At 41.0% G+C, this 27,740-nt stretch overlaps 1 protein-coding gene across 11 annotated transcripts in view; it reads right to left on the reverse strand.

The window, feature by feature from the left end:
* The window catches only part of CCDC7 (coiled-coil domain containing 7), a 77,820-nt gene extending 53,721 nt beyond the window's left edge, over positions 1 to 24,099 (reverse strand). For 7 of the 11 annotated variants that reach the window (XR_005453670.1, XR_005453676.1, XR_005453669.1 and 4 more), the window contains exons 1-14: positions 23,606 to 24,033; positions 21,418 to 21,734; positions 17,990 to 18,085; positions 16,550 to 16,630; positions 14,392 to 14,412; positions 13,209 to 13,241; positions 11,563 to 11,729; positions 10,099 to 10,160; positions 9,094 to 9,165; positions 7,116 to 7,188; positions 4,085 to 4,115; positions 1,489 to 1,587; positions 1,019 to 1,098; positions 522 to 597 (exon numbers count right to left, since the gene is read on the reverse strand). Coding sequence is in view for 2 of the 11 variants with exons in the window: in XM_038755732.1 (XP_038611660.1) it covers positions 522 to 597; positions 1,019 to 1,098; positions 1,489 to 1,587; positions 4,085 to 4,115; positions 7,116 to 7,188; positions 9,094 to 9,165; positions 10,099 to 10,160; positions 11,563 to 11,729; positions 13,209 to 13,241; positions 14,392 to 14,412; positions 16,550 to 16,630; positions 17,990 to 18,085; positions 21,418 to 21,681 (1,155 nt within the window). In the remaining 9 variants the exon portion in view is untranslated. The other 4 variants (XR_005453672.1, XR_005453675.1, XR_005453674.1 and 1 more) reach the window with 4 other exon arrangements.
* Between the last annotated feature and the right edge of the window lie 3,641 nt (positions 24,100 to 27,740).

The raw sequence follows: 27,740 nt of genomic DNA on the forward strand, positions 1-27,740 counted from the left end.
GAATCAATTACGTTATAAATCCAAGGACTGACTGCATATATAACGTGATTAAAGAATGAGTAATTCCATTATTATTGAGACAGTCCTACTTAGACTGTGACCAACCTAATTAACCTGTATCTACCCCAGCGCTTAGACCGGTGTTTGACACATAGTAAGAGATTTAACAAATACCATAAAAAAGAGGTAGCTATATACAAGGCATAAAAAGAAACACCAATTGTAACTCCTTTCTTATATTCCAAGAAAGACATCACAAAGACTACATTAAGTTTTCAGTCTGGATATCCTGACTAATCCATCTACCATTTAGTACCAAACTCTGGAACTGAAAATTTGAATATAATTTCAATGTATGAAGATATACTTTGAAATAAAAATTTGAGTCTCAGTAAAAAAACATAATTCTTCAAGACGGATGAGTCAGTTCAATTTTTGGAACTAGAGAAAAAAGCAGAAAGCAGCTCAAGCGCTGTCAGGATCTGATTATATAGATGCTATAGTTAAAAAAAAAATATTACCTGGGCTTGAAGTAAGTCACGTTTCATTTTAATATTTTCAGATTCTTTGAATGTTGAGTCAAGGGTAGCCTGTTGTCTAAAATGTCAAAAAAAATTAGTTAATGTTGTTACTCCCCAACAAGCTCCCTACTAGTCTCCCTACTCCCCATTCCATGTGACTTCCAAATCGCAAAAAGCTGAACATACTCTACCCATTGACCTGGTGGATGCTTGGAAATTCGTATCAAAGATTTCTAGCTCTCACTTTTCAACAGTCACCCATACTAATCTGTTTAAGTGTGGTGAGTGAGGAGTAAATAATGGAAGAATATATTAGAAGTCAACAGTTCTGGGGAACCTCTCCTATTGTTCCTCCTCCCCATTTTATTTCAAAAATACTTTACATTCATTACGAAGCTAAAGACCCTTGTAAAGCACCTTTAATCTTCAAATAAAAGATGCTAGAAAAATTTAATAATCAACCAAGAACAATACGCATTTAGTTAGTTGGTTCTTACCCATCCAACGCTTTACTTCCAGAAGGTCGAAGAACTTCCTTCTCAATACGTTTCGCTTTCTCACATTTAGCAGCAGTTACCTTGTTGGGAACCAGAATACCAACAAATAATTGCAACAAATAATTAGTCGCTGTACTGCACCATCCACCTTAAAAGGCAGTTGCTATTGATAGAAAAAACCCTACTTTATGAAGTTTCCTATGAAAGCTTCTAACTTCTGCTCTATTAAAATACTATTTTGGGTCAAAGGAGGAAATGGAACCATTGCATATGAAGTAAAAGAAGGTGTGTTTTGAATTTGTTTGTTTCTTCTTTCCTTCAAAATTAAGGCTAGCAAGTTCATGTGTACAGGCTATTACAGTACTTGAAAACATACCATGAATATATTTTAAAATATTTTCCTAATCTCTTGCAAAAGTTACTAGAAACTTCTTTCCAAACATGTTTTGTTAATCCCAAAATATACTAACCTCTCCTTGTTCTGACCCCTTTAATTTTTTTAGTGCATTGTCCATCATCATTTTTTCCTCGGCTAGCAACTGATACTCATTTTGCATCTGCCTGTATTTCTAAAAAACAAGAATTGATTATTTTATTCAAGTGAAAAATAGTTTTGAATCTCAATTTACAAGTGAATTGCAATAGTTGACTGTGCTGACTAATAGGATTACCTCGGAACTCACTACCAAAATAACTCAGGTACTGTAGGACTTCAAATTAACCCTTCTTTCTGAATATTTGTAAATGAGAACAGATGGCCTATAGATGCTGGCTTAGAACTCAGAACAGTATAAACACAATATATGAATTAATATGCTACGAACCATTTTTAGTCACTTTTTTCTAACTACTGCTGTTTACAGAATTTTGTATTTATCTCTCAATTTACTAATTTCTTTTAGACTAAACTGAAGTGATCCTTTAAATCAGAATTCTTCACCAGTAATGGTGTACAGAGGCCCATTAGGAAGCCTGAAAACAGTTGGTTACCATGCAGATGGCACAGCGGTTAATGAAGTAGCTACCTTGGCAATCTTCTGATGGTTTACAGAACTAAGTTACAGCCTCGGCTCTAAGCTGTGGTCACTTTCGTGGTAAATGGGTTTTGGACATATAAATTCTTGTGTGCAGTTTCCAGTGTACTGTACTCTCCCACTAACTCTGCATCTACTCTCCCCAGCAGGAACACAGAGACAGATGAGAGGGTGCAAATAATTTAGTACGATTACTCGTTTCCTCTGAGTAGGTTCTTGGTCCAAAAATCTTCATGACTGGACCGAAGTTCTTGTCAGTTTTCTAAAGGAAGGATCCTTCATGATCAAGAGAAAACTATTTTGCTCCAATGCACTTATATTACCAGTGAAATTGACACTAAACCAAAATTATAATCACATGTTGTTAATTTAGAATGTTTTCATAAATCTAAAATATAATGGTTTAAATCTGTAAAAAAAGTTTGAATAATACATGTACTTTGAAGACCTAACTCTCTGATGTAATATTTGTTATAACTGCCTAAGACTTCTTCTCAGATTTTAAATCTTTCCATAACCATTTAAATTTTTCTTATTATAGCACACTCCAGTTAGTTCAAGTTCCAAATATTACAGGAGTTCAAAATAGTCGATACCATTTATTAAGCACTTAGAATTTGCAAGGGACTCTAATCTAAGTGTTGGGAAAAACACATGAATAAAACACACAAATCCTTATTTAGACTCGTGTTTTTCCCAACTTTTTCCCCAAAAAAGTCCTCTTTTTCTCTTGGCTCAGAGAGGACTCACAATATGAAAGGGGGAAAAGGGGATAGACACACAGAGAAAAGCCAATGATGAACATAAACCAGAACAAGGAAGAAGTAACATTAAAAGTTTTAATAGGTAAAAAAAAAACCCCAACAGATCAAGTACATCACCTCTTTCATTTAAAAGAAAAAAAACTACCTGCCACAACCTTCCCAATGTTCTAAATGCTGTGAGAACAGTTTCTCTTGCTTTCCACTCCTAAGTGGATATGGCTTTTTCCTCCATTAAAAGAGGTGGGGAGGGCGAGGATGACCTTAGTACCCAGGAAACCCATCCGCTTTCCATGGATTCTGAGCCCCAATGGGCTCTACCTTATCATATCCTTATACCCTGCCATTTCCCGTATCTGTAATTTATTTCAATGTCTATATCCTGCTCTAGATTACAACCTCCTTGAGGGCAGGGATTGTGTCTACCAATTTTCTTGTACTGAATTCCCCCAAGCACTTAGTAACGTGCTGTGCACATAGAAAGTTCTCAATAAATATGACTGACTGATTGGGAAGCTCCGGGAACGGGGTCCTAGCTTTCCTTTCACTAGCTTTCACTCTCCATTAAAACTGCAATGGTTGCTGCTCTTCTGTGGCTTGCATTGCCACTAGCCACCCCATAGTCTTTAGACTGTGAGCCCACTGTTGGGTAGGGACTGTCTCGATATGTTGCCAACTTGTACTTCCCAAGCGCTTAGTACAGTGCTCTGCACACAGTAAACACTCAATAAATACGACTGATGATGATGATAGTAGGTGACCCTTTGGTCCTCTCAATATGACTCGGTTTGAGCCAATGAAAAAAGCTTTGCCCCTGCCTCAACACATCATACCAGCCTCCAGGGCTTTTATTTTAATAAAAGCAGGATGTCAAAGCTTCATCCTAAAACACTGCCACAAAGCATTAGTGTTAGTGTACTCTCACAGGCACTTGGTACAGTGCCCTTCACAAATGAGTCACTCTTTAAATATGGTTGACTGGTGGTTAGGGACAACTCTTACAGCAGTAAAATTGCTAGGCTTAAAAATAGAAGTGCCACTGGAATACAGCAATGTATCAAAAAAAGCAGCTTGAGGCCTTGCTTTCCTGCTCCCTTTGAGTCAGGATGACACTCGCGTTTCCAGAATTTTAGTTTGGAGCCTATTATCTTCTTGAGGGGAAATCTGTTGTTTCACAACATTTAATAAAATGCTCTAACAAAGTAAGCAATCAATTACTGATAATTATGGTAGTGATGAAGAACAATGTCAAATTAAAATAGTATACTTACGTCCTCTAGAATATCTTGTTCATTTAAAACTCTGAAAAAGAAATAATTCGTCTGAATTTTTGCATTCTAACCTGATACACAAACTGTTAAGAGAGTCTCCTGAAGAGTACTTTATCTTCTACATAGTTATGATTAAATTTAAATAAATCAACAGCTCCTAATTTCACTGTTTGATTATCCATTTTGTGAATTATCCTGGTCTTTTGCTTCTTTTTCTGTTGTCCTGCTACCAACAAATTGACTATTTCCTTACTTGTTGGCTCGTCCACCAGAAACAGGGCAGTATAAAACAATGCGTTCTGTGGCCATTTCATAAATATTCGCTAAGAGGAGTTAAAACTCAAATCAGCAAAGTCTGCCACTCAACTGATGAATCTGGTGAAGGATTTTGGGAGAAAGAGGAAAGGAAAAGAATACTGAAACTACTGGGCTAAACAAGGTTTTCCATTTTATTTTTAAATTTCAATTATCCATGCCATGCATATTCTCCAGTTCCACAAACAATCAAGACGTGACTGAACTGCTATATGCATTAGTATATATTTTTCTAGGAGACTAAAAAGATGTTCAAAATGTTAACAGAATGAATTAATTACTAAGCATACCAAATAATATACAGGTATTTCTGTTATAACATGGTAGCTGCTATATGAAAATCATGTTATAGGAATCATTAATTCAATGGGAATTAATGGGCTATGAGAGGGGATCAGTGGTAGAGATATCACTCTGACATTTTTCAATACAAATTGCTACACTACTGCTGTGCACTCCTCTAATGAAATGTCTTCTGCCCTTGCCTGTTTTTTTTACCATACTAAATATTGTAAAGTTGCAAAAACACAAAATATTGTATAGCACAGTACAATATATAGCATTGCTGAGCTAGAGGTTGGTGAAAGTTGTCCCTTCATGCCTTGACTTCCACGTGGAAACACACACTACTTCTCCCCTCAGTGAATCTACCTGCACAAATTTATGGATTGTGTTTTATCTAGAACCGACTCATGTTGTAGAAAGAACATTTCCTAATATTTCCATCATGTTTTATGCAAATCATGTAATGAAAGTACAAGCCAACAGAAAGGACTGTGTTAGATAGCGTTCCTTACATTTTTCAATGCAAATTGAAAAAGTCAAAATTAAGGTGAAACAAGACTGCTAGATTTTTTACAACATACACACAAATGATTATTAACTGACACAGTAAAGCACAATCTACAAAGTTATTTTTAAAGAATAACTCAGATTGTGAGACTCATGTGGGACAAGGATTTTATCTGATTTGATATTATTTTATACCTACTCTAGCACTTAGCACACAGTAAGCACTTAATGCCAAAATTATGATTACTTGCTCCATTTTCAATCACTTATCTGCAAGAATGAGTGCATAAATCTTTTCCATTTGTAATGAAAACAATTGTAGTAAAAAATCTAAATGTTAAAGATAAAAATAAATGTTATACTATTCACTGTAAGTGACTTGTGAAAAATAGGCTTTTTTAAAAGTTTTTTATGGATTTAGACTTTATTCTTGAAGGGAAGGGCTTGCCAAAGGAGGCTATGCAATCTCCTTCTCCAGAGATTTTTAAAATAGAATAGATTTGTATTCGTCTAACACTCTAAAATTTGTCTACAATTGTGAAAATTGATTAGATAGCTTCTCAAAATCCTTTCTAGACTAATGATTCTAAATTCTGTTAATTTTCCATCAGATACTTTTCATTCAAGAAAAAAATTGCCAATAAATTAAATTAACGAGACAGCTATATGAGAGCAAAGGGGAACAAGTGATAATACAGAAGTTAACCTCGTTTCAGTCCTTTATTTAAAATTTGGTTTAGTCTCCCTATTCATTCATTCAATCGTATTTATGGAGCACTTACTGTGTGCAGAGCACTGTACTAAGCACTTGGGAAGTAGAAGTTGGCAACATATAGAGACGGTCCCTACCCAACAACGGGCTTATTCATTATCTGTTAAAGCACATGCCACCAATGATTTCTTTCAACATTACAAACCAAAGCAGAATACAAACCACATGAATCCGTGTATGCCTTTTTCCTCCTAATATCAAAGCCCTAGAATACTATCTGGCAAACCAAAACTACGAATCATTATGATCCTACTTCCAGTACCTCCCAACCAAAGAGACAGAAAAAGCAAGAGGTAATAAATGGATAATAAAGACGATACATGAATGACACTAGCTCAGCAAATCTTGATGTCGCTAGTCAAACGCTCAACCTTGACACTACTTAGCTGATTTACACCACGTAAAGGCTAAGACACATTGCTCAATTACACTGGCTGATATCTAAAATTAGCACTGTAGCCACTTAGTTGGAGAGCTAATTGTCTATGAAGAAGAGGAGAGTATATCTTATATAAAAATTACGACAATTGATTTGTAAGAAGTCTTTCAAGCCTGCCGCTCTTACTTCGAAAACATAGACTGTCAGGTATGACAGTCTACCATGCCACCCTCTGGTATGTGCATGTCCTGGTGATTGCCAAACCCTGGTTACACTGTGCCGTAGATATATTGTAGGGGAAAAAAAAGGGAGAGCTTTAAGAGCAAGAATTTCACTGCACTTTCTCATCTGAAAAACTTCCAGAGGAAAAAAAAAATCAACATTTTTTTCCCCTTTGCTTTGTCCTCACCCTTGCAAGATGAGTCCTTAAACCGCCTTGAGGAGACGTCACAATGGAGTTGAGCAGAGACAATTGTGCTGGTAGAATGGGGCCTCACCCCCCCCCAAGACACCCCCCCCCCCCAAACAGTATGATGCATCCTCGTATGTGCACTATAACCAGTGTATGGCCCAATGCACGATACCATTGACTGATATTCAAAAAGGAAAACCAGATTTTCCCTTTCTCTCAATTAAGTCCAAGTAAACATCTATCCACGTATTTAAGCCAGTCCATTCTTTCCCTTCCCAAAGGGGGAAAATCAGTTCAATAATATTACCAAGAGTCAAACAACTTTTAGCCACCCTAATGTCTCTGTTTTCAGAAAGCCCACCTTTGCAGCTTAGTTGACTGCCTTTCAAATATTTTCAGTATGTCATGCAAACGATGAGTCAGAAAATCAGTTGCTGCAGGGGAAAAAACAACAACAAACCACAAAACGTTACTTTGTACTGCAAGTATTGGGTGGGAAGAAAAGATGATATATCCACTCAATTCTAAAATTATTATTACAATTAATGTCCCACACTACTATGCCATCATCTGAGAATAGCCTAGCTAGGGAAGAAAAGCAACTGATGAATTGTTCCTTAAATAATCCTAGATTTTTTGAGATGGTGACTGCCACCTTTCTCTGGGAATTTCTCTGGGAATTGAGATGGTGACTGCCACCTTTCTCTGGGAATTTCTCTGGGAATTGAGATGGTGACTGCCACCTTTCTCTGGGAATTCGAAATGATCAGCGATCAAGTGCACAGGCAATGCAGAAGGGAGGGTAAATAGGATGGTGAAATTAGAGGCTAATCAAGGAAGGCTCCTGGGCGATATGATTTTAATCGGACCATGCAGATGGGGAGATTGGTGGTCTATCGGACATGAAGGGGGAGGGATTTCCAAGCCAGAGAGAGGATGTGAGCACAACATTGACAACACGAGCGATGAGAGCTGAGTACTTTGAGTAAATTGATGTTAGAGGAGCAAAATGTGTGGGCTGGCTTGTAGGTAGGAATGGGAGAGCTCCCTGAGTAACTACTCTGTCTCCCTCACTCTCACTGAATTCATTGGTAACTTGAGAGCTAAAAACAAGCATGATGGTCACTCAGCTTATATACTGAAAATGTTTGTACAGATTTATTACCCTATTACTTATACATATTTACTATTCTATTTATTTTGTTGATGTGCATTTAGCTTTAAGTCTATTTGTTCTGACAACTTGACACCTGTCCACATGTTTTGTTGTCTTGTCTCCCTCTTCTAGACTGTGAGCCCGTTGTTGGGTAGGGACCATCTCTGTACGTTGCCAACTTGTACTTCCCAAGCGCTTAGTACGGTGTTCTGCACACAGTAAGCACTCAATAAATATGATTGAATGAATGAATATGAGCCACAGTGAGGGTTTCCTTAATAATAGTACCAGTAATACTTAAGACTTGTGAGCCCCAAGTGGGGTAGGGACTGTGTCCACCCTGATTAACTTGTATCTCTCCCCAGCACTTAGAATAGTGCCTGACACATAGCAAGCACTTAATGCCATTATTATTTGTAGTAGTAATACTATTTATTAAGCACTGTACGCAGAGCATTGTACTAAGCACTGGGAGAGAATATACATATGGCAATTAGCCAAATATACACCTGAAGATTTCTCAACACTTCAAGGTTCCAGTAAGGCGTATTGTGATTTAAGGAACATAGCTTCAATCTCTGGTTGTCAATTTGCAGAGAATTCAGAGTGGAACTGTGAAGTCTTTAAAAATGATTTTATACCTTAGTAGAGGAAATGGAAAGATCTTTTTCTGCACTGAAATCTTCCTCTGGCAGAGAAGTATATTTTGTAATAAAAATAATTAATATTTAAGGCATGGCCACTGAACATACAACACTAGACTAAGCTGTGAGCCCCATGTGGGACAAGGGAGGGTGTCCAACCCAATTAAATTGTAACTACCCCAGCACTTAGAAGAGTGCTTGATCCAAAGTAATCACTTCAATACAATAATACTAATAAATACAATACTGCAAATACTAAGCGCTGCTAAAGAATATTAAATTTATAAAACTTTTTGCAAATCAATTATTTTTTTTCCCAAACTAGATCTCTGGGATGTTAGTCTTTGTACAGGTGCTTTAAAAAGGGATTAGGGATTGCTACAGGGTTCACATACAGAAATGAGTCCTTCGGCCATTTCTAAAGTTCAACTAGAATCTTCCTAAGAATACATTTATATTAGAGGTGAATTATTTAAGTCAAAGCCTTCAACTGAGACCATAATATCAGTGAAACAAGTCTTGGGTAATTTTAAACTTACAGGAGGAATAGTCATCATCTTGTGCCTCCTGAAGGATATTCACAATATCTACTCCACAGGTTTTAATAAATTCTAGAAGAAAATAAAGAAGGATTTTCATATTTCTATTTCTCAATATAAGTCAAACAAATTCAACAGTTTGCTCAGTAATTTAAATTGTATCTTTTTGAAAGTAACTTGATTTTTCAGGGAGAGGGGTATTCAATTCTAACATTAAATAAGGGTCTGGACTTTGGGAATACTGGCAAGAACATTCTGTAAATTATCATCTATGTGCATGCCTTCACTATTCCAATCTAAACAACTGAAATAAATTATCTCACAGAAGCTCAGCTAACAAAATCTAACACAACAGGTAATATCGGGGGATAAGGGACTAATACTTCCTTCCTCTCCCCCTCGTCCCCCTCTCCATCCCCCCATCTTACCTCCTTCCCTTCCCCACAGCACCTGTATATATGTATATATGTTTGTACATATTTATTACTCTATTTATTTATTTATTTTACTTGTAAATATCTATTCTATTTATTTTATTTTGTTAGTATGTTTGGTTTTGTTCTCTGTCTCCCCCTTTTAGACTGTGAGCCCACTGTTGGGTAGGGACTGTCTCTATATGTTGCCAATTTGTACTTTCCAAGCGCTTAGTACAGTGCTCTGCACACAGTAAGCGCTAAATACGATTGATGATGATGATAATACTCTGTCTAAATTTAGTAAAGATTGTGCAGTGAAGGAGTCGTTAGGTTGCATCCTTATATGTCTTTCATTTGTCATTTTACAAGTATAAATTTATCTACAATGACAATTTATCATTTTCATTAGAAAACTCCAAATCCCTATTTTCCTGAAAAAAAATCACCAATGCAGTCATTTTCTATATCAAAAATCAAAAATGGAGGGTAATTCTTTTCAAAATGCCAGTCCCTTTACAGAGGCTCCACGAAATGTTTTAAAAAAAAGCCCAAATACAAGTGGCTGACAAAATCCAATCATCATTCTTACCTTCCATATTGAAATTGGAATCTTTTAACACTTGACCCAGGTCTAGAGGTTTTTTCTTCTCTCTGAAAAATCGATGGTGCTTCAACTCATAAAAGTCAACTTTTCCACAAATGCCAGCTAATCAAAGTTGAAGTTCTCACTTAACGAAGAACATCCGGCTGAACTTTCCATAATAGGCCCCAATGGAGCAAGATGAGCTCGTTCTCGCCTGTCCCGCCATCGACCCCCGGGCCTGGAATGCCCTCCCTCTGCCCATCCGCCAAGCTAGCTCTCTTCCTCCCTTCAAGGCCCTGCTGAGAGCTCACCTCCTCCAGGAGGCCTTCCCAGACTGAGCCCCTTCCTTCCTCTCCCCCTCGCCCCCATCTCCATCCCCCCCATCTTACCTCCTTCCCTTCCCCACAGCACCTGTACATATGTATATATGTTTGTACATATTTATTACTCTATTTATTTATTTATTTTACTTGTACATATCTATTCTATTTATTTTATTTTGTTAGTATGTTTGGTTTTGTTCTCTGTCTCCCCCTTTTGGACTGTGAGCCCACTGTTGGGTAGGGACTGTCTCTATTTGTTGCCAATTTGTACTTCCCAAGCGCTTAGTACAGTGCTCTGCACATAGTAAGCGCTCAATAAATATGATTGATTGATTGATTGATTGATGAGCATTTCCTCTTCACCCCTTCACAACTGCCCTCCCTCAAACAGATTCAGGCATCCTGCCACTAGGGGGCCCCAACTGCACAGACATAATCAGGGGCTGAAATTGCAATTGTTGGAAAGATTCAGGAAGCAGTGGGAGTTGGCACCAGAAGCCAAAGAATTCCAACAAAATACAAACTCCACCAAAGCGAAAGCCAAGCTATCCCTGGCTTAATGGATAGAGCACGGGCCTGGGTGTCCGAAGGACATGGGTTCCCATCCTGGCTCTGCCACGTGCCTTCTGTGTGACTAAACCTCTCTGGACCTACTCTATTTATTTTACTTGTACATATCTATTCGATTTATTTTATTTTGTTAGTGTGTTTGGTCTTGTTCTCTGTCTCCCCCCTTTTAGACTGTGAGCCCACTGTTGGGTAGGGACTGTCTCTACATGTTGCCAACTTGGACTTCCCAAGCGCTCAGTACAGTGCTCTGCACACAGTAAGCGCTCAATAAATACGATGGATTGATTGATTGACCTCAATTACCTCATCTGTTAAATGGGGAGTAAGAGTGGGAGCCCCGTGTGAGACAGGGACTGTGTCCAACCTGCTTGATTTGTATCTACCCCAGCCCTTAGAACAAGTGCTTGGCACATAGTAAGCACTTAAGTGCGATTATTATCATCTGTCTCTCCATCCTGTTCTCTTCATTGGCATGCTCTCCAACTCCACCCTCACAGGCTTGCGCTATTAAACTCCCGGAAGCCCCCATCTTCTGTCTCATTTCTTTTATACTTAATAGTAACTATATCTTACTTACGGTTTGACTTTAGAGACTAAAGCCCGAGTAGGTTTGGGTATCTTTTGAAGGCGATCCTTCAGTTCTTCAAGTTTCTTCACTTGCTTTGCTATTTTAGTAATATTTTTAGTTATTGTTTTATCAGGCAAAGGAAGCTCCCAATCAGGAACATTCTGCTCTTGACCTAACTAAAAAACATAAGTCGGGCTCTTCAAAACCATTTTTCTGGTACCAACACTCAGCAGGTTGACAACAAAGCAGATTTGAGCAGGTGGGTGACGGATGAATGATGGAATGATGCAAAGAGGCATCCATATGACCCACAGCACTGTCCGGCTTCATTCATACGATTTTTAAATCGTATTTACTGAGCACTTACTACGTGAAAAGACTGTACCAAACACTCAGGAGAGTACAATAATAACAATAAAAAGACACATTCCTTGCCCACAATGAGCCTGCAGTCTAGAGGATTCTTGATTATCATAAAATATTGGAGAAAGAGAGCCTGCCGGCAACTTCCAAAACCAAAGTTAATATACTTCTTCGTACAACTGGGGTGCACTAAAAATCCATCAAGTTCATTCTAGAAAGGTGCTGGTGGTAAAGCTTTCAGCATCGTACCAGACCATCAGGAAAGTTTCATTCGCTTTCATACTGTATATATGTATATCCTGTATATATGTTTGTACATATTTATTACTCTATTTATTTTACTTGTACATATCTATTCTATTTATTTTATTTTGTTAGTATGTTTGGTTTTGTTCTCTGTCTCCCCCTTTTAGACTGTGAGCCCACTGTTGGGTAGGGACTGTCTCTATACGTTGCCAACTTGTACTTCCCAAGCACTTAGTACAGTGCTCTGCACACAGTAAGCGCTCAATAAATACGATTGATTGATTGATTCGCAGTGGATCAAGGGCTGTCTCCAGATCAGTCACAGACAGACTGGCTACTAATGCCACTAGTAGAGAGTCCATTGGTGTGCCTTTCATTTTGCATATGGAAATCTCTTGTGCCCTGCTGTCAGACCAATTAATCAATTGCCTTGTGAGAGCTAATACATATTAAGAGGTGTTGATATTCTTTTCAATTATAGCTAGAGCTTAGAGTTTGAAGAGGTGTGTGAAGAGGGACAACCCATTAAAACTAGTGGCCTTAAAGGACCATCAATATTTTTAACATGACAAAGAATTGCTGCGTTTGTTTTCTTCTGAAAATATTCAGAGTAGCCATGGTATGTTTCAGTGCTGGAAGGAATGTTTTTCTTGTGAATTTCAGACAAGCCAACAGACTTCCAGAATCCACAAAGATTTCTTACACTCGATGTCATTTGCCCCAGGTCATAGGGGCAATTTCAGGATGACTTTGTATGGGACTGCTACCTACCTAGGTTTACATCTGGTTAACTAGCTGGTAGTATTGTGACTGACATGTTCTTTGCATTCACATTTTAATTCTGCACTCTGGAGCAGAGTGGCTATAGTCTTTATCTTCTCTCTGTTGTACAATAATTACCTTTCCTTGTCTAGTCCATAAGGTCTACAATAATACTATATGACAAGATGATACCTGATTAATTGATTACAGTAATTGTTAAAGGCTCAAAGTTTCCAAGTTTTGAGATACAAGATATTAACAGAATTTCCAGAAGTCTGATTTACCTTTTCCACAAGAGTTACCTCCTGCTGAAACCACTTCAAAGAGAAAAAAAAAAAGTATGAATCAACACCAGGCACTGCAATGATAAAATTTAGGCATGAAATAAAATACACCCTTTAGCCAATAATTCCTTAAATTTATAGAATGCATTTACTTTCAAAAAAGTTAATCATTTAAAAGTTAAAGTTAATCATTTCCATGTATCTTCAACATCTATATGATAGGGAGCATCAGTTATTACTATAATCATTTTAACAATGAGGAAAAAGAAAAATTGATGCCTGTCTACTTGTTTTGTCTTGTTGTCTGTCTCCCCCTTCTAGGCTGTGAGCCCATTGTTGGGTAGGGATTGTCTCCGTTGCGGAATTGTACTTTCCAAGCATTTAGTACAGTGCTCTGCACACAGTAAGCGCTCAATAAATACTACTGAATGGATGAATGAATGAAAAATTATTGCCCAAGGTAAATGAATTATTGTCAAGGTCAATATGAAGTCAGAGCCAGAATCCAGCACTGGACCCTTGAATTGCTCGTAATAGATGATGCCATCTCTTAAAATTTGTCATTACTAATGAAATTGTCAAAATTTGTAATTAAATCTTAATCTGAAGAATTAAGGATGTGTAAAGAAATCCCTCACAATAGTAGCCTAATGGAAACAGTACTGTTTGAGAGTGCGAGTGTCCCAAGAACTAGGACTTGACTGTTTGTCTCCTCTTCTAGGCTGAAAGCTCCTTATGGGCAGGGAATGCATCTACCAACTCTGGTGTATTGAACGCTCCCAAGTACTTATAGTGCTGTGCTCTACACACAGTTAAGCACAATAAATACCATTGATTGATTAATTGGTTAATGCAGGGGGACTTCACTCCCACCCCTACCCTGGCATCCCTAAGCAGAGCAGACAACAGAGCCTTTTAGTACTTGCAGAACCCTAAATCATCATGGGACAAACAGTCCCATCATGGTAAACTTGCTCTGAAATACCAGCAACTGAACTCATAAAAAACAAACTGTCTGCTTCCATGATATCCACAAGAACCCTTTTCGTCCCCCAGAACACTGTCCTCAAGGCTACTCCCTAGAATCAGTTCTTCTCTTGCACATCCTCCTGTTTTCCAGTCTAGCCCTCTACGAAATCTCACATTAGAGCTAGTTTTTGCATAATCAAAACTTCATACACACCTGATTCAGGGACTCCAATATCTGGAAAACAAAATTTACAATCAATATTAAAAATACTTCAGCATAACTAATATGTGTTTACTTCATCTACAGTAATTTATTACAGTAAATGCTACATACACCTCATAACATCAAAATTGATGAATGAGACAGAGGCTGGCCTGTCACTTTCAACAGGAGACTCCATAAATCATTACTATAAAAATCTCTTCCCTTATAAGCACCCTTACTGTGAAAGACTCTCTATTTCAGAATTGTCCAGTGTTCTGTCAAAGCACAATGCAAGTCTATGCCTTAAAAACCCCCAAATAACAAAGCAAACATCCTACTGAATTCCTTTACGATCTGGACATCTGGCCTCCACCTACACTGTTAAGAATCCACTGGGCCTGTTCATTCCAAGGCCACTTTTTTTTTTAATGGTATTTGTTAAATACTTTCTATGTTCCAGGCACTGTACTAAGCATTTTGAAGAAATCATTTCTGCTGTCTTGAGCATAGAGAAATGAATCTTCTGTTACAACCACAAAGGAGCAATAAAACATCTAAAACCAAATGCCTAGACTCTTCTGATTACCAACATTTCCAAAGAGCAAAATCATCCCACTAACAATCTTAGTCATCAAAAAAAAATTATTATTAATGAGAGGGTTAGATTAAAGTGTGGGAAAAGTATCAGTAACTGCCATTTTATACAATTGAGTTATTAAGAATTGAAAATCAGGCAACTGATCAATTAATACTTTTTAGGGGTTTATTTTAGGTCAGTGGAATATGGCTGTCATTCACACCTTATCACTCACTACCATACATCCTCAGCTAAGTTCTGTTTCACTGCTCAGCTTTCTTGGGCTGTTCTGAAAAAGTTGCCTCTAAAATCCCACCTGCCTGCTACCCACCCTCTCTCCAGTATCTTCTCCTGGCATCATTCTAATACAGCTATTCAAATACAGCTTTCTGAAGTAGACTTACACAATTTTAACTTAAAAAGAGGAAGCGTTTTGTTGGATTTCAGTTTTTCTCCACAAATTTTCCATCAGAGTAACAAAAACACCACTTTGCAGTACCCAGTGCCTGAGGCAAAGTACTTTACATTGCCAGTGGCATGTTTTACATCTGTTTGTTCAAGTATCTTTTCAAAGGGGTATTGAAAAAATACTCCAGCATATTTGTGTAAAAAATGCCAGTTCCGGCAACTGCCCAACAAGGTTCTTTTAGCCAAGCCCAATGTGACTACAGACCTTGTGTGGGTAGTTGAACCCATCTGTAGCCCTGGTGGGTGAATAAAATATCCCATTTTTGTGTGAGGTGATGCAAATGTATGACTGCACAGTGACAAAATCACCACATTTGCTAATGCTTGTTACTGGCTGTGTCCACCAGCACAGGACCAAGAAAAGCAGTCACAAGCAGGTGAGAGTCACCATTCCCCAACTGGCAGGCTTATTTTTTTACTTTCCATCTTCAACTAGGTTATGGCTGATGGGCCAAAGCCAGAGCCAGATTTGGATAGGGTGGTTTTGTGATGCAATGTCAGAAAGAAAAGTCTTCTTGTATTCACAGAATCCCACAAAATTCCCGATTGTTAAAAGTGGCAGTACAGGAAAGCAGTGATCAGTCAATGGTATTTATTGAGCTTTTACTGTGTGCAGAGCACTGTACTAAGCACTTGGAAGAGTATGATATCATGGAGGTGTCGTACGTATGATATTACATTGAAAAGTAGCATGACCTAATGGAAAGAGCACACGCCTGGGAGTCAAAAGACCAGGGTTCTAATCCCAGCTCTGCCAAATGTCTGATGTGTGACCTTGGGCAAGTTACAACTTCTCTCTGCCTCCTACTCCTTCATACTTAGACTGTGAGCCCCAGGTGGGTCAGGAACTGTGACCAACCTGATTAACTTGCAACTTACTTAGAACAGTGCTTGGCATATAGTATGTGTTTAACAAGTACTATTATTGCTATTACTTTTATTATCAGAGCTCAATCAGATGAAAATTATGATACATTGTTGGGGTTGGCCAAATTTAGGGCTACCAAGACACTGGAATGGGTTGCCAAGAAAGATTATAGCTTTATTCTCTCCATATAATTTTATTTTTCTATCACTGTGATATAGGCTTTCTTAAACTCTAGAGTTTCCATAAATACATACAATTTCTTCTTCCTGAACTGCTTTCTGTAGCTGAGTTGCAATTGATGAACAATTAAAAAAGAATGAGGTCATATCATCTCCCTTTCAAACAGCAAAAATAAAAAAATATTATTTTTCAGGATCAGTGGGCAATTCATCCATTGATTTATACTTTGCAAATGCAAACTGTAAAACATTGTCTTGCTTAATAAATACTTAGTCACAGAATAAATATTTAGGCCATTTGAATTCCAGCTAAGAATGAATTTACTAAGTTTGGTTCACAGGGTCACTCTAATGAAATAGCGATTAAAATTTTTATAATGTAAATCCCACAAGGATTAAAATCAATTACCTAGCCATTCCGACATAGATAAAACTTAAGTCTAACACTGCATTGCCATCTAGAGAGTACTTTACCTGCCATTAACTGTATTGGGTTAACAACATCACCGGTAGCCTGATACAAATGCCATTTAATACCCCAAAGCTTCAAAGGTTCTTCTAACCACACCACTCCTAGACAATTCAAGAGCCAATAGAACTTCAACAGTCAGATCCAAAATCATCATCATCAATCGTATTTATTGAGCGCTTACTGTGTGCAGAGCACTGTACTAAGCATGTACCTAAATAAAATAAGGTGTACCTAAAAGCTACCCCAGTGATTCACCCCAAGGCTTACTCTTTGTTCCACCAGACATCAGAACCACTCATATACGGCCAATATGGCTGTTTGCTAGTTGAGCTACTTACAAATCAATCAATCAATGGTATTCGTTGAGCGCTGAGTACCGTGCTCTGCACTCAGTTAAGCGCTCAAGTAAGTACGTGGGGAAAGTACAACACAATAGAGTTGGTAGACACATTCCCTGCCCACAAGGAGCGTACAGTATGAAGCCAAAGATAGCCAAAGATCCAACCATAAACTCTGCCACCATGTTGAAGGGCACACCCCAGGATCCCTTGAGGTATGGATTTGCTCTGGAAATCTACCTTAAAACTACTTTTTGAGGTTCATTCTAGATCAGTCCTGAAGAGGTGTGGGCAAGAAGGGTAGATTTGGGATCTATCACCGATATCAAATCACCCCAACAGGTCTTGGGTAGGGTTCACCATAACTACACAGAGGTAGTGTGAACTATGCAGAGGAAATAGAAATAAATAAACAACCACAGTATTTTGGATACACACCCTTTTCCATAGTACATGATTACAGTACTTATTTCTATCCAGGCATGTTGTCAAGCATACCACTCCTAATCTTGAACAATACAAAGGATATTTGAGAGGAGTGTATAGCTCCACAGAAGAAGCAATTATTTAAGAGAGTTCAGTATACACAATTCTCAGTATTTTTCAGTAAATAAATACAACAGCATTCTTGAGTAATGCAAATCTTAAACGTAAAAATGAAGATCCCGTCTTACAACCAATGAAATAAGGATGGGTTAAACATACAGGGCATGCCCTTTCCTCCTCTTCTGTATCTTGAACTTCTTCAATTACTTCACCTTCTCCAGTTATAGCATAGACATCTTGCATTACAGAAACAGTCTACAAAAAGGTAAGCAATATAGATTGATATTCATTAAAGCAGGTTCAAAAATAGCCACTTATACCCAGATGGGCATAACATCTATTTTGCATGAGTTCATTTTATTGAGACACACTATTACTAAACCCTGTCAGTTCAACCTTAACAACATTGCTAAAATCCACCCTTTCCTCTCCATCTATAATGCTACCACTTATCCTATTCCACCTTGATTACTTTATCAGCCTCTTTACTGACCTCCCCGCCTCCAGTCTCTCCCCACTCCAGTCCATACCTCCACTCTGCTGCCCAGACCATTTTTCTCCTAAAATGTTCAGTCTGTGTTTCTCCACTCCTCAAGAACCTCCGGTGGTTGCCCATCCACCTCTGCATCAAACAGAAACTCTTTACCATTGACTTTAAAGCACTAAATCACCTTGCTCCCTCCAACCTCACCTCACTATTCTACTACAACCCAGCCCGCATACTTTGCCCCCCTAATGCCTACCTTCTCAATGAACCTCATCATCATCAATCGTATTTATTGAGCGCTTACTATGTGCAGAGCACTGTACTAAGCGCTTAGCACTGTACTAACCTCAATCTCATCTATCTCACCACCAATCTCTCACCCACATCCTGCTTCTGGCCTGGAACGCCTTCTCTCTTCATATCCGATGGACAATTACTCTCCCCTACTTCAAAGCCTTGTACATATCTATTCTATTTATTTTATTTTGTTAGCATGTTTGGTTTTGTTCTCTGTCTCCCCCTTTTAGACTGTGAGCCCACTGTTGGGTAGGGACTGTCTCTATATGTTGCCAATTTGTACTTCCCAAGCGCTTAGTACAGTGCTCTGCACATAGTAAGTGCTCAATAAATATGATTGATGATGATGATCTCCAAGAGGTCATCCCTGAATAACTTAAGTTATTGAGCACATACTATGCAGAGTACTGTACTAAGTGCTTAGAATACCATTCAATCACTCAATCATATTTATTGAGCACTTATTGTATGCAAAGCACTGTACTAAGAACTTGGGAGTGTACAACAGAATTAGCAGGCATACTCCCCGCCCATAATAATTTACAGTCTAGAGGAGAATAAGCCCTCTTTTCCTTTACTTCCACTCCCTTCTATGTCACCCTGACTTGCTACCTTTATTCATCTCCCCCACCCAAGCTCCACAGCACTTATGTACATATCTGTAATTTATTTATTTATATTAATGTCTTGTCACCCTCTCTAGACTGTAAGCTCTTCGTGGGCAGGGTGTGTCTGTTATATTGTTATACTGTACTCTCCCAAATGAAAGCCCAGTGCTCTGCACACAGTAAGTGCTCAATAAATATGGTTGATTGATTGATCACTCCCCTCATCTCAGGTCTAATATCATCATCAGAGTGAAAGCTCCTCATTCATTCAATCGTATTTATTGAGCGCTTACTGTGTGCAGAGCACTGTACTAAGTGCTTGGAAAGTACAAGATGGCAACATATAGAGACAGTCCCTACCCAACAGCGGGCTCACAGGGGGAAGGGGGAGACAGACAACAAAACAAAACATATTAACAAAATAAAATAGAATATGTACAAATGAAATAGAGTAATAAATATGTACAACCATATATACATATCTACAGGTGCTGTGGGGAGGGGAAGGAGGTAAGGTGGGGGGGATGGGGAGAGGAAGGTGGGGGCTCAGTCTGGGAAGGCCTCCTGGAGGAAGTGAGCTCTCAGTGGGGCTTTGAAGGGAGGAAGAGAGCTAGCTTGGCGGATGTGCAGAGAGAGGGCATTCCAGGCCAGGGGGATGATGTGGGCCGGGGGTCGACGGCGGGACAGGCGAGAACGAGGCACAGTGAGGAGATTAGTGGCAGAGGAGTGGATGGTGCGGGCTGAGCTGTAGAAAGAGAGAAGGGAGTTGAGGTAGGAGGGGGCGAGGTGATGAAGAGCCTTGAAGCCAAGGGTGAGGAGTTTTTGCCTGATGCGTAGGTTGATTGGTAGCCACTGGAGATTTTTGAGGAGGGGAGTAACATGCCCAGAGCGTTTCTGCACTTCAATCTGGATTGAAGTGGGGAGAGACAGGAGGATGGGAGATGGGAGAGGAGGACCAGAGATCAGGTTTTCTACTCAATGTGCTTCCAAGCGAAGAGAACACTGCTCTGCACTCAGCAGGGGCACAATAATCAATCAATCAATCAATCGTATTTATTGAACGCTTACTGTGTGCAGAGCACTGTACTAAGCACTTGGGAAGTACAAGTTGGCAACATATAGAGACAGTCCCTACCCAAAAGTGGGCTCACAGTCTAGAAGGGGGGGACAGAGAACAAAACCAAACATATTAATAGAGTAATAAATATGTACAAACATATATACATATATACAGGTGCTGTGGGGAAGGGAAGGAGGTAAGAAGGGGGGATGGAGGGGGGACTGATGATTGTGATGATCTAAGTCAAACAATCAATCAGTAGCATTTATTGAACATTTCTGTATACAAAGCAGTGTATTAAGGACTTGGGAGAATACAGTAGAGTTTAGATATAGTTCCCATTCTCAAGGGGCTGGCAATGTCGCAGAGGAAATAGGCAACTAAAATACATTACAGATAGGAAGTAAAAGACTATAAAAATGTATACATAAGTACTTTTGGGAGATATGTGTACTCACATGTTTAGATGGCACAGAAGTGCTCAAGTGGTAGTGGGGGACATAACTTGGGGCGATTAGAAATTATTGGAGTCTAGGGACATCATCTAAGCAGAACACATCAATCAACAAGCCAGACAAATCAATTTCAACTTTCCCCCATAAGCCCTCCAGGACTTTTTCCAAACACTATGGGGGGCAATGACTGAATTGACCCCAGGATCACTCAACCGAGCACTTTGCTTATTGAAGATGCAAAAATAAAGGCCTCTATTCAAGTCCTCAGAACTGAAGTCTTCCATAACTAGCCTACACCATCAGGAGCTAAGAATGAGTGTGGATCCCATGTAAAGGTTGGCCTGATCTCAACTTGAGCCAAAGAGGACTGGACAAAAGACCAGCTTTGGAATAGTAGTAAGTGAAATGCTGGGGTCATAGCAATTTGGCAAGAGGAACTTTAAGAATTATCTACAATTCCAATTTCATGACCCTCCAACTCTTTCTCCTCCATGTCACTTGCCCAGGATTCCCTGCTACGTCTACTATCTGTGCCAAGAATTCCAGCAAGAAAACCCATTTTTAAATATCTGTAAATCTGCATTAAGATATTTTGCTCTTCTCTTGAAGGCTTTTGGTTAAAAATGACAGCATATATTCAGACACATCTTGATTTGTAATTAAAGGAACACATTTCCTACCTGACTGAGGTGGTCGATGGTTTGCCTAAGCATCTGCAGATCATGCGTCGTCTGTGAGTTATCAGATGGAATGGGTATGGCGTACCTTATTAGACATTCTCCTGAAGGTGGTGAAACGATGATCATTGGTTCAGTTTGTTCTGGCACACTTAACTTTTTATTGGTACTAGTGGAAGGTGACTCTTGGGGTGCAGCTGAATGTTTTTTATTGGCTTTTTCTGATGTTTCAGCACAACTGCATTTCATCTGTTTTGTTGGTATCATGTTGTCATTTGGGGGGCTTTTAAAATGTAGATGTTAATTGTTCCAGCTTCTTCCTAGGTATAAAGAGAAAACTCTCACTTGAAAAATGTTTACTTGTCCTGACCTTCTACCAGTAGTTTTCTCAATCAGTGGTATTTACTGAGCTCTTACTATAGGCAGAGCACTGTACTAAACACTTGTGAAAGTACACTATAAAATACACGAGCAGTGTGGTCTGGTGGACAGAACACAGGCCTTGGAGTCCAAAGGATCTGGGTTCTAGTCTCAGCTCCTCCACTTGTCTTGTGTGTGACTTTGGGCAAGTCATTTCACTTCTCTAGGCCTCGGTTAGCTCATCTGTAAAATGGGGATTAAAACTGTGAGCCCCATGTGGGAAATGGACTGTGTCCAACTTTATTACCTTAAATCTACCCGTGCTTAGAACAATGTCTGGCACAGAGTAGGTGCTTAATAAATACTATTAAAACAAAAAGTTGGCAGGCGGGAATCTCTGCCCACATGGTTCTGACTGTGTACAGGGGGAGACAGACATTAAAAGAGATGGGAAATAGTAAAGAACAAGGATATTTACATAAGTACTGTGAGACTAAAGTGAAACTGTATGATGAGCTCTGGGAAGTCGTTAAACTATCCCAAAAGAGTACTACATGGGCTGGGACATACTGGGTAATGGAATAGCACCTGACAGGATTAGGCCAGTCCACATCTTTTTAGGGCATCTCACTGAAAAGACAATTGTACCAAAACAGCCCAACACATTCACAGCTCTCCCACAGGCGCTGCACAGCACAACCCAGTATTCCAACAACTGCTCACTTGTGGGCTTCTGTATGAGTTGGCTGGACTACATCCGCAGGCTTTTCTGTCTCCCAAAGCGTTTACGGTCATGGATTTATCTTTCACTGACCTACTGTGTGACTTTGGCAAGTCACACTTTGCTAGGCCTTGAGCCTTTAGTGCTGTAAAATGGGGATATAGTACCCACTCACTTCACCTCTTAAATTTTGTACACCTTGTACGGCAGGGACCATGTCTGATCTGATTATCTGTATCAACCCCAATGTTTGACAAATAGTAAGAGCTTAATAAACAACTTAATTATTATTCATTCTGACAACTGGAGGTTTAGGTAATGGGGTTGGATCAAGTACAATGAGATCCGCTGAGCACAAATTCCTCACAACTCATCCCATCTGGTTTACCTTCATGGATTTGAAACACCTGGGTATCAACCCCTGTGTGATCCATTAAATGACCTTCAGGCCCCAGGAAATTATTAGATTTCCAGGCCAATAACTCCACTTTTTCAAAACTGTAATACAAGCAGTGCAAGTCATTCTTTCACTCACTCTGAATATACTACTAAGCTTGGTTGGGTTTCTCTCACCCCTCTACAAAGCTTTTTCCTCTGGAAAGGTTTTTGCCACTCTAGACTGTAAGCTCATTGTGGGTAGGGAATGTGCCTACCAAACCTGTTATACTGTACTCTCCCAAGCACTAAGTACAGGGCTCTCTACACACAGTACACACACAATAAATGTTTGACTCGGCAAATATCCAAAAGTTAGTATTTTAAGTAAGCAAATATTTTCAGCAATCTCCTCCGTTCAGAATAACAGACTGTAATATTTTCTTTTGAAATTTCAATATTAAAGTTACTGCCACACTATCTTTCGGAAAGTAATTTTAGAATCAAATACCCACTTGCTAGATTCAACAAAATCCTTTAAAAATACTTCCTCAAAATAAAGTCCAGGACTTCCTCATTGTTTGGGGGAGTCGTTTTTTCTTTAAATCCCAGTAACCAATTCAACCTTCACCTTTGGAAATATCACTTTAGCACCTAAAACTAAGGGCCCAATGCCCCCGACTCTCGTTTGTCAGTTTTTCAAGCGAACTTCGACTTCTGCCAATGCTCTGTCACCGTTTGGCAAAAATCAAAAGGATGAAATCGAAATGGTAGTTTTGCTCCAAATCCAAGTGGAATCGGGCCTGCTTATTCCTTTTAGAATCACCATCAAACTGGCGTCAAACTTCATCCCTTTCGGAAGGGTCACAGTCAGGAGGCTCCTTGCCCACATTTGTTTTTTCTTCTCCGCCCTCACCCCTGGTTAGTCCCTGATAATCACTTTTGAGGAATGTGGCACTTTGAGGCAAAGGCCGTGAAGCGACTGGAGGCTACAATGGTTTCCTCTTCCCTTGTCAGGGGGAAGTTTTCCAAGCGTGTGCAAAAAGCTCCAGGAAATCCCAGTCCCCCCGCCCAGCTCTGCTGCCCATTGAAAGATGGCGTTTCTTTCGGGGCGAGGGTGTTATAGTGTCGGGGGGCTGTGGGATTAGGAATCCCTCCGATCGACCCACCCGGTGTCCGATCCCCGCTGCCCCATGGCCCAGGCCGGGCGTCCGGCTCGCCCGCCCGCCCGCCAGCAGCAGCCTAGGAGGAAAACGGGGGGGGGGGGGGGGGGGAGGAGAAGGGGGGGCAGGGTCACGTGCTTTCCCCACCGCCCCATAACGGCTCCCGGCGCCTCAGGCTCGCGCTGCGAGGGCCAATTGCGCAGGCGCGGGCCGTTTTCTCCCCCCCCCCCCTTGTCCCCCTCCCCCCTCCCCCTTCTCTCCCCCCTCCTCCCCCTCCCCCTTCTCTCCCCCCTCCTCCCCCTCCCCCTTCTCTCCCCCCTCCTCCCCCTCCCCCTTCTCTCCCCCCTCCTCCCCCCTCCCCTTCTCCCCCCTTCCCCCTCCTCTCCTCCCCCTTCCTCCCCCCTCCTCCCCCTTCCCTCCCCTCCTCCCCCTTCCCTTCCTCCCCCCTCCTCCCCCCTCCTCCCCCTTCCCTTCCTCTCCCCTCCTCCCCTTCCTCCCCCTTCCCTTCCTCCCCCCTCCCCTTCCTCCCCCCTCCTCCCCCTTCCCTTCCTCCCCCCTCCCGCCCTTCCCCCCCCTCCCCCCTCCGCCCCTTCCCTTCCTCCCCCCTCTCTCCCCCCTCTCTCCCCCCTCTCTCCCCTTCTTCTCCCCCTCCCCTTCTCCCCCCTTCTCCCCCCTCCTCTCCTCCCCCCTCCTCCTCTCCCCCTCCCCCTTCCTCCCTCCCCCTTCCCCTCCTCCTCCTTCCCCCCCTCATTCCCCTTCCTCCCCCTCATTCCCCTTCCCCTTCTCCCCATCCCCCTTCCCCCCCTTCCCCTTCTCCCCTCCTTCCCCTTCTCCCCTCCTTCCCCTTCTCCCCCCCTTCCCCTTCTCCCCCTTCCCCCCCCCTCCTCGGCCCCCTCCCCCCTCCTATTTGTTAAGCACCTACTATGTGCAAAACACTGTACTAAGCTCTGAGGAGGTTACAAGGTGATCAGTTTGCCCCATTGGGGGGCTCAGAGTTTTTACCCCCCTTTTACATGAGGTAACTGAAGCCCAGAGAAGTTAAGTGACTCACCCAAATTCCCACAGCTGACAAGTGGTGGAGCTGGGATTCGAACCCCGGACCTCTGACTCGAAAGCCCGTGCTTTTCCCACTGAGCCGCGTTGCTTCCCTCCCCCACTCCTCATCACCGTTACAGATGGACAGAAGCAGCGGGTTATCAAGACCTAGAGCTGGGACGGCCAAAGGTCCTCTCCGTATCCTGACCCAGAGAGGCAGCTGCACTTCAGCTGCAGTGATGCCATGGTTGAAGCAAGACATGTCCAACTACCCTCATGCTCCTCAGTTATTCTCACATCTCTGCCACTTCCTCACAGTCTTGGGGTGCCCTGGGTCCCACCCCAGCCTGCAGAGCCTCAGCTGCTGCTGGTTCTCAATCACAATACCCCAAGGCTGGTGGAAGGACCAGGCAGGGACACAGGTTTTCCTGGTTTGACTGTGAATTTGTAAGCTATCATCTAGTAACCCCCCAAAGAGATGGCAATTCCATCTAGAATTGCATATATTGTACATTCATGTTGCTATTAAGACCCTATGGCAAGTAAGCACTCAATAGTATTTAGTGAGCACCTTCTGGGTGCAGTGCTGCACTAAGCACCTGGGAGGGAGAGAGAAATATAATTAGAAGACATGATCCCTGCCCTCCGAGAGATCTTGCGACATTTCCTCAATGTTCCATATATTGAGGAAAAATTGGTGTACACGCTTAAGCATTGTTGTTCTATCAGCTCCCCATTTCAGGATGTCAGCTATTTCTCTTTCGATTCCTAAACGGTTTGTCCTCTTCTTTCCTTTTGTTTCTGTTCCAGGTTTCGGGTAATAGTCTGCCAGATATCACTGCTAATCTTCAAAATAAAATTCCCTAGATAACTTGGTGTGTATAGTCAAGAGGGTTTTGTTCTTCTTTCCTACACATGCATCATAGGAGTGTGTGAACTAAAGTGCTCTCAGAGTGAGGACCAGATGTCTTCACTGTGTTTTGGGATGAGGGAGGACGATTACATCCCTAGGAAAACAGGGCTGGAGATGAGTTGGGGCAGGGTAAAGGGGTAGGTTGGGGTGACGGGTGAAGCCCAATATGTGCACCCACTCTAAGGAACGATGAGAATATTAGCCCCCACAGCTTTCTGAACTAGATCTTGCTAGAACTTGAGCAGACTTGCTCAACCCAGGACTCTGACAAGACCTGAGAGTTTCTAATCAGGGCTGAAAACGTGCACACTTGTGATTCTCTGGCCTCCTAGTTCTCTGAACTCTGACCCCATCTAGTCACTCTCTCCCAACTACAATCTTTACCCATTTTTTGTCCCAGTACCTCCAAAGCCCCATACTCAAGTGATGCTTTTCTTAAATAAAAGATCATTAATATTCCCCAAGAAACTCTGGAGAGCCCTCAAGGCTTCAGACCAAACCTCGTGCTTCTGCAGAGTGAGTGAATGCCCTGGATCCTCTGGTAGAACTGGGGGGAGGGAGAAAGGGAGGAATGTTACAAGTCTCTTGAATGAGGGCCGGTTCTATTTCTAGGGAAACAGTAGGGAAAAAGAGAAGGGCAGGAATGCCCGGGATGCAGGGTGGAACCTAAAATCCAAGGGGAACTTTTCCTATATTTGTTTCTCTTTCATTTTCCTCATGGTTTCTATCTGTGTGTGTATGTTTGTTTTAAATTTTTGAGTTTGCTGGTTTGATTTATTGGTTTTTTCTTTTCCTTTACTTTTGCTGTGCTTTTCCATTGGTCTTTGCAAGAAAGTGGAAGAGATTCCCCTGTGCTTTAATTCAGCTGACCCGAGTTCCACATTTAACACCAGTTTGTGAAAAGTGGGTGTGGCTACATCACTGTCTAATGTTGATGAGGTCATGCAGAGATAGTCTGTCCTGTGACCTTACGTTACACCTGTTACCCTTCTCAGCTGTCTCACAATGCAGTTATTGCCACAGGGAAGGGGGGGAAGGAGAGTATGGCTGGCTGAGTACAAACCAGCACTACTACTGCAAAAGGAAATCAAGTGCAGGCAGACCCTTCCCCAAATCTAAAGTCCCATGAAACAGAGGCAACAGCATTCTGGTTTACTGTTGATGTAGAAATCCATTCATTCAACCATTTATTGAGCACTTCCTGTGTGCAGAGCACTGTACTAAGCACTTGGGAAGTACAAGTTGGCAACATATAGAGACGGTCCCTACCCAACAACAGGCCCACAGTCTAGAAGGGGGAGACAATAGCAGTTCTATTTAGCAGCAGCACCTTGTTGAAGGAAGAGAGCAGTTTGGTTTAGCAAAGGATAGAAGAGAGATTCTGGGTAGACAAATGGAGTGGGCAGTAGCTCAGAGACATGAGAATTGTGTGTAAGGGTCAGTATCCAGAAGTTGGGATGGCAAGGATGAGTACGAATCTAGAAAAGCATAGTCTAATAATAATAATGATAATTGTGGTATTGGTTAAGTGCTTACTATGTGCCAAGCACTTTACTGAACGCTAGGGTAGATACAAGGTATTCAGGTTGGACACAGTTTCCATCCCACTTGCGTTCACATTCTATGAGAGAGAAGGGGTATTGAATCCCCATTTTACAGATGAGGAAGCTGGGGCACGGGGAAGTTAAGTGACTTGCCCAGGGTCAAACAGGAGGCAAGTGGCAGAGCTGGAATTAGAACCTGGGTCCCTTGACTCCTA

Source organism: Tachyglossus aculeatus, chromosome 13 (genome assembly GCF_015852505.1).
Source record: "Tachyglossus aculeatus isolate mTacAcu1 chromosome 13, mTacAcu1.pri, whole genome shotgun sequence".
NCBI lineage: Eukaryota > Metazoa > Chordata > Mammalia > Monotremata > Tachyglossidae > Tachyglossus > Tachyglossus aculeatus.